Source organism: Drosophila subobscura, chromosome U (genome assembly GCF_008121235.1).
Source record: "Drosophila subobscura isolate 14011-0131.10 chromosome U, UCBerk_Dsub_1.0, whole genome shotgun sequence".
NCBI classification, from domain to species: Eukaryota; Metazoa; Arthropoda; class Insecta; order Diptera; family Drosophilidae; genus Drosophila; species Drosophila subobscura.
Window position 1 is genome coordinate 10,138,837 of NC_048534.1, and position 5,399 is coordinate 10,144,235.

Below are 5,399 nucleotides of genomic sequence, written 5' to 3' on the forward strand. Positions count from 1 at the left end.
TTTAGCTCCAATATTTATTTACTTCATTAACATACGGGCACACACACTCACACACACGCGCGCGAGTCTGATTCCGACTCCCACGGCGTAAGAAAACGCGCGACGACGACTCGCCGTCCGAGCACCTCGGTGGGGTTTTTGGGTCTTCCTTTTCCTTGCTTTGCACTCTGATTTCTTTTATTTTGCTTCACATACGCTGCGCGCGCTGTATTGTTTTCAATATTCGAAAATTCGACAATATTTACACGTTTCGTGACCGCGTTTCGCGCGCGCATAGCCGTCCGACGTGTTCAAAATTTTTTTTTGTTTTGATTTCTCCAGTGTGACCGCTGGATTTTCGTTGAAATATACCGCACATCTATCAAAAATATATCAAAATATACGTTCACATTTTAAAAATATACCGTAAATATACCGTAACCGTAAATCATATTCCTCGATTTTGATGTTCTATATGTTATTACTATCTAGTTAAGACTTCTAACACTGAAACAATAATTTATTCTGATTAGAGAATCAATCTGGCTTATTATAAATACATTTTTTATTAAATTGTCTAGCTTTTGACCTTCTAATTTACAAATTTGTATTTAAACTTTTCATTCAAATCACCTCCTCTGGAAGCATGGGATTTTTGTCTTCAGTATGTAAGTGTATGTAAAATATAAACAGAGATACATGAACATATGATAACTGATAACATTGACAGTTATTGAAGGCGCGCGCAACAAAAGAAGAAAAGAAATTCTATCGTTTTCCTGAAAATTGCACAAAGGGAACATAAGTAAATATTATAATAAGCTCGGAGTGGTTTGGGATTCAGTTCTTCTATCTTTACAACATAATTGGGGCTAGACACCTGTTTATACATTGTAATTACTCCTATATTTTGCTAATGAACACCGGATAATGATTAAAAAAATCATCATTATCCTTTTTTTACCTGCTTGCCATACCTTGCGGTCACATGCCAAAGAGAGGATTAGGTCATCAGTTTCTTTATTTCTCTCCTCATTTTTGCGGCTCAATATGAGCACAGATTCACACTTACATATACTGGAAATATACCGAAATTTTAAATCATTTTTCACGACTTTGATCTTCTATTTAATATTAATAACTAGCTCGGAATCTAAGCGGTATAACTACAATTTTATCCGATTTATCAATCAATTATGCACAAGATTGGCTAGCTTTCATGCCTTTCTTGTATAGGATTGCTTGCTAAAAAATGTCGATGTAATTATCCTTTGTGATTTAATATAATTTTAATTAAATGTAAAGCAAAAACTACCGGCAACTTGACCAGTGTTGAACAGTTGTTGTATCGTTTAGCACTAGTTGGCTGCTTTTATTAGTATTAAATTAAAGAGTTTAATTACAATTGTTACTAGTTCCAAATTCTATTTTTGCTACCGGTTGCTACTACCTTGAAAAAAATGAGCAGCTGCAGTGGTCGCAAGTTGGCGGCAGTTGTCAAGGAACTGGAAGCCTTTGCGCCGATTTCGCTGGCCGAGAAATGGGACAACGTTGGACTTCTGATCGAGCCGCACAAGGAGCGGGATGTGAAGCGAATACTGCTGACCAACGATCTCACCGAGCCCGTAATGAAGGAGGCCGTGCAGAAGCAGGTGGAGATGATCATAAGCTACCACCCGCCAATCTTCAAGCCGCTGACCAGAATCACCCAGTCGAACTGGAAGGAGCGCGTGGTGGCTGCCTGCTTGGCCAACTCCATAGCCTTGTATTCGCCGCACACAGCGTGGGATAAGAAGTCCGGCGGCGTCAACGATTGGCTGGCCCAGGCCGTGGCCATTGAAAACATTCGCCCGTTGATACCAGAGCTTGGTGCAGAGCCCGGCACCGGCTCGGGTCGGCTGATTGAGACGAAAATGGAAGTCTCCCAATTGGTTGAGGCCCTGCAGCAGCACATCGAGAACAATGTGCACGTGGCTTTGGCGGTGGGACACGATTCAAAGACTGTTGTGCGCTCTGTGGGCATCTGTGCGGGTTCGGGTGCTTCACTGCTGCGCGGCATCCAGGCCGATGCCATCATCACGGGCGAGATGTCACATCACGAAGTGCTGGATTTCAATCACAATGGCACCACCGTGCTGCTCTGCAATCACAGCAACTCGGAGCGTGGATTCCTGCGCGTGTTTGCACCGAAACTTGGCGAACTCTTGCAGGGAGCCTGCGAGATACTCGTCTCGGAGAAGGACCAGGATCCGCTGGTCACGGCTGCACCCAAACAGCAAGCGCAACAATAAATCCCTGGGGCTAGCAATGCATTTTCTGGCATCAAACTTAGTTACATTACGAATAAAACGACTAAAGGTTAACGTTTAAACTTGATCTAGCTTGAATTTGCCGCCCTTGCTGGTGGCATCATTCCGATGCAGCTGGTAGAGCAGACGCTGCTCCAAATGCTTCACGGCATCCACAGTGAGGACCAGGGTATCGTGCTTCAGCATGGAGTAAACATTCAAACCAAACGCAGGCATCAAATTCACATAGCCCAGCTCATCGGTGGCGTAGCAAATGTTTTCGGGGAACATGAAATCTCTGGAAATGCAGGAAATTAGATCAAATATTTTTCGGGTATTGCGGCCTCCACTCACTTGTCCACAATCAGCACCGATGGCCCCCAGTTGCGCTCCGCTATCAGATCCTTGATGAACTGTGCATCCTTGGTGGGTATGTCCACGTTCTCAATGATGTGCAGATCGTCCTGGGCCAGCTTCACGCTCAACGTTGAGGTCAGTCCCATCACGCGCTTGTAGAACGGCAGCATGTAGAAGTGTGTGTTGGGCGAACGGGGTCCATGGACGACGCCGCCGCCTTTAAACAGTGGCGAACGTATGGAGCCATGTCGTGCACGGCCCATGCCCTTCTGGGGCCAGGGCTTCCTGCCGCCGCCGCGCACCTCCGCCCGCGTCTTGGTATTGGCCATACTTACATAACGATATTTTCGCTGCCATTCGACGTTCTCCTGAATGACATCCACACGCGGCTGTGCCGCAAACACATCCGGATGCAGCTCAATCAGACCCACCTTGCGCTCGGCCACTGCATCGGTGTTCTCGATCCATGCCTGGCGTGTGGCATTCCTGTTTAAGGGCGCACATTCGGCATAATCCTGAGGCAATATCAGTTTTGCCGGCTTTGTGTTGCTGGCAGCGACAGCGGGCTCTGCGGCTACATTGCTCTGGGTGCTGGTCTTCGACAGACCACGTGCCAGTGGAGTCCACACCTGCCTCGATTTACTTAAAATGTTTTTCAACATTTTCGTACAAAATTAAGTAAATAAAAGGCGAACCAATGGGATTAGTGCGACCGCAGTTATCTTTTGATACCAAATATACCAAAATATACCGACGAATGTAACAGACTTAACCCATTGAGACAACCTCCATTTAAACAGGCGAAGACAGAATTTGTTGTAAACTCCATGCTTCTTTTATACCCAATCTTCTCTTTCAATACCAAAAACACATGTTAGCCTTCGCTTGCGCTGTCCCAACAATCCTCAAGTTGTGTACAATTCGTTTCCAATTTTAAATACCCACTGGTGGATAAAGGGTTAATCTTTCGCTGTCCATGATCAGAAATAATATTCTCAACATATAGTTTAACCCGATTGATTAATCAGTTTTCAACAGTATTGGCTAGTTTTTAGGATTTCTTTTTATTGAAATGTTTACAAAACAAATCATAAACGCTGCCGGGTTAAATCGGGCTCATCCGGTTTAGAGCATGCAGTCATGGAATGCTAGCAAACTCGACTGTGTCATGCCAACCTGCTTTTGTCAGCTGGCAAAAAGACTTGCCCACAGAGCAGTGAACCAAATTGTGGCTGCTGTCTGTGTGATTTATTTCGTGACTTTTAACGTGATCCCTCCCATTGGTGTTTTCATGCAAGTTAAAGAGATTGTTGTAGAAATAAGGGAGGAGTGGTAAATCTGATGAGCTATTATTATGTATAAACTACAAACATATATATATATACAGATGTATGTATATTGCATGCATTAAAACTTTACCTGTGCCTTGACAACCCTTTCAACCACCACATTTCCGCTCTCCCACAAGGTGAGGAGGCTGTGCTGAGCAACAACCCCCCCATGATTAAATGAAAACTCCTTTTTCTTTCAAATTAGCAACTGCATCGGCTTAGCTTTTCCTGGAACAAAAGGGGTTTCCATGGCAAACGGGTTGTGCGACGCACCACCAAAAGAAAAACCCAAGCCGGCGGCAGCCTCCAACTCCAACCACCGCGAACATTTACACAATTTCCCATTGCATTTCCCATTTGCACAGCGTCGACGGCAATGATGTCATTGATTCAATTCTGTTTGATGTTGGGCATGGCAGGAGGAGGCTGTTTGGGGGTGGTTTCGCTTAGCTTAATTAATAAGCGAATTTTCCTGAAATATTTTTCTCCATTTACAAATCATTGGACGTTGCTTGGGCTCCACTTTCCTTCTCCGCTGAACCCACAAACGCATAAAATGCCAATAAAAGATTGCATAAAATATAGCTGGAGCGAAGTAAAGGAGAATTTGTTATGCGCATAAAAGTGGGAGCTGCGATGGCGAAATTTGTCCAAACTTTAAAGCCGGAAAAGCGCTTGAAAAAAAGCAGGCAGGCAGGCAAGAAGAAAACTGGGTGGCTGAAGGGGAGGCTGTAATTCCTTTGGCGCCAGGCCTGTGATTATCGAAAGTAGTTCTTTTTGATGTCGAAAGTTTGCTGCCATTCCCAAGCCACCAGCCACCAGACCCACAGCCCCACACCCACAGCCATGTCTGCCACGCATTGCGCCCTGTAGGTGGCAAGTGAAAGCGAAAGCGTTCTGCTCGTGGTTACTCGTCGTCGTCTATTTCCAGCGGAAGGAAATCTGAGCATATAACGGCGCCTCCTCTATCTCTATGTACTTGCTTGGCACACAAACACACAGACACACACACAAACACACACGAAATCATGCGGTGGGTGCAAAAAGGGGGAAAGCCCGGAAAAGTGCGTGAATTTTTAGGGCAATAACAAAAACAGCTGCAGGAGAAATGTAATTTGTGCAACGACAGGGGAATACTCTGCCGATTGGAGTACGATAAATGATAAATATCGATAAATAATCGATCTTAGATTAGAGCTAAAAGCCTACAAATAATTCTCAGACAATTCTTATAGTTATTCAATAAAGATTTTCACAACCTTTTCCACTCCCCTTTGCCCATCTACAGTTGAAAGTTTTGAATTCGATAACTTTCGATAACATAATAACGATAACAGCTCCAACCGAAAGTCCTGTTATCCTCCTGGTGGCTGTGCGTGCGAAAGCAAAGTGAAAACTATGCCGCGTAGGCGACGTGGCAACAGCAGCCGCCCAACCCCCGCCA

The 5,399-nt window shown here is 44.7% G+C and overlaps 2 protein-coding genes across 2 annotated transcripts; one reads left to right on the top strand and one right to left on the bottom strand.

Annotated features, from left to right (window-relative positions):
- Window positions 1-1,372: 1,372 nt before the first annotated feature.
- LOC117902545 (NIF3-like protein 1) lies at window positions 1,373-2,355 on the top strand. Its single transcript, XM_034813982.1, has one exon. It carries the CDS (start codon window positions 1,440-1,442, stop codon window positions 2,268-2,270), a length of 831 nt encoding a protein of 276 aa, XP_034669873.1. The 5' UTR covers window positions 1,373-1,439; the 3' UTR covers window positions 2,271-2,355.
- Window positions 2,279-3,311, bottom strand: LOC117902544 (39S ribosomal protein L4, mitochondrial). The gene is made up of 2 exons (XM_034813980.1): window positions 2,622-3,311; window positions 2,279-2,565 (listed from the first exon to the last, which is right to left on the bottom strand). Exons 1-2 carry the CDS (start codon window positions 3,284-3,286, stop codon window positions 2,346-2,348), a joined length of 885 nt encoding a protein of 294 aa, XP_034669871.1. The 5' UTR covers window positions 3,287-3,311; the 3' UTR covers window positions 2,279-2,345.
- Window positions 3,312-5,399: the final 2,088 nt, after the last annotated feature.

Bases quoted from the DNA above. Each gene is read 5' to 3' on its own strand.
- LOC117902545 (XM_034813982.1), top strand. From the start codon at position 1,440: ATGAGCAGCTGCAGTGGTCGCAAGTTGGCGGCAGTTGTCAAGGAACTG.
- LOC117902544 (XM_034813980.1), bottom strand. From the start codon at position 3,286: ATGTTGAAAAACATTTTAAGTAAATCGAGGCAGGTGTGGACTCCACTG. The intron at 2,566-2,621 runs GTGAGTGGAGGC...CTGCATTTCCAG, and splicing joins TCGGTGCTGATTGTGGACAA to AGATTTCATGTTCCCCGAAA.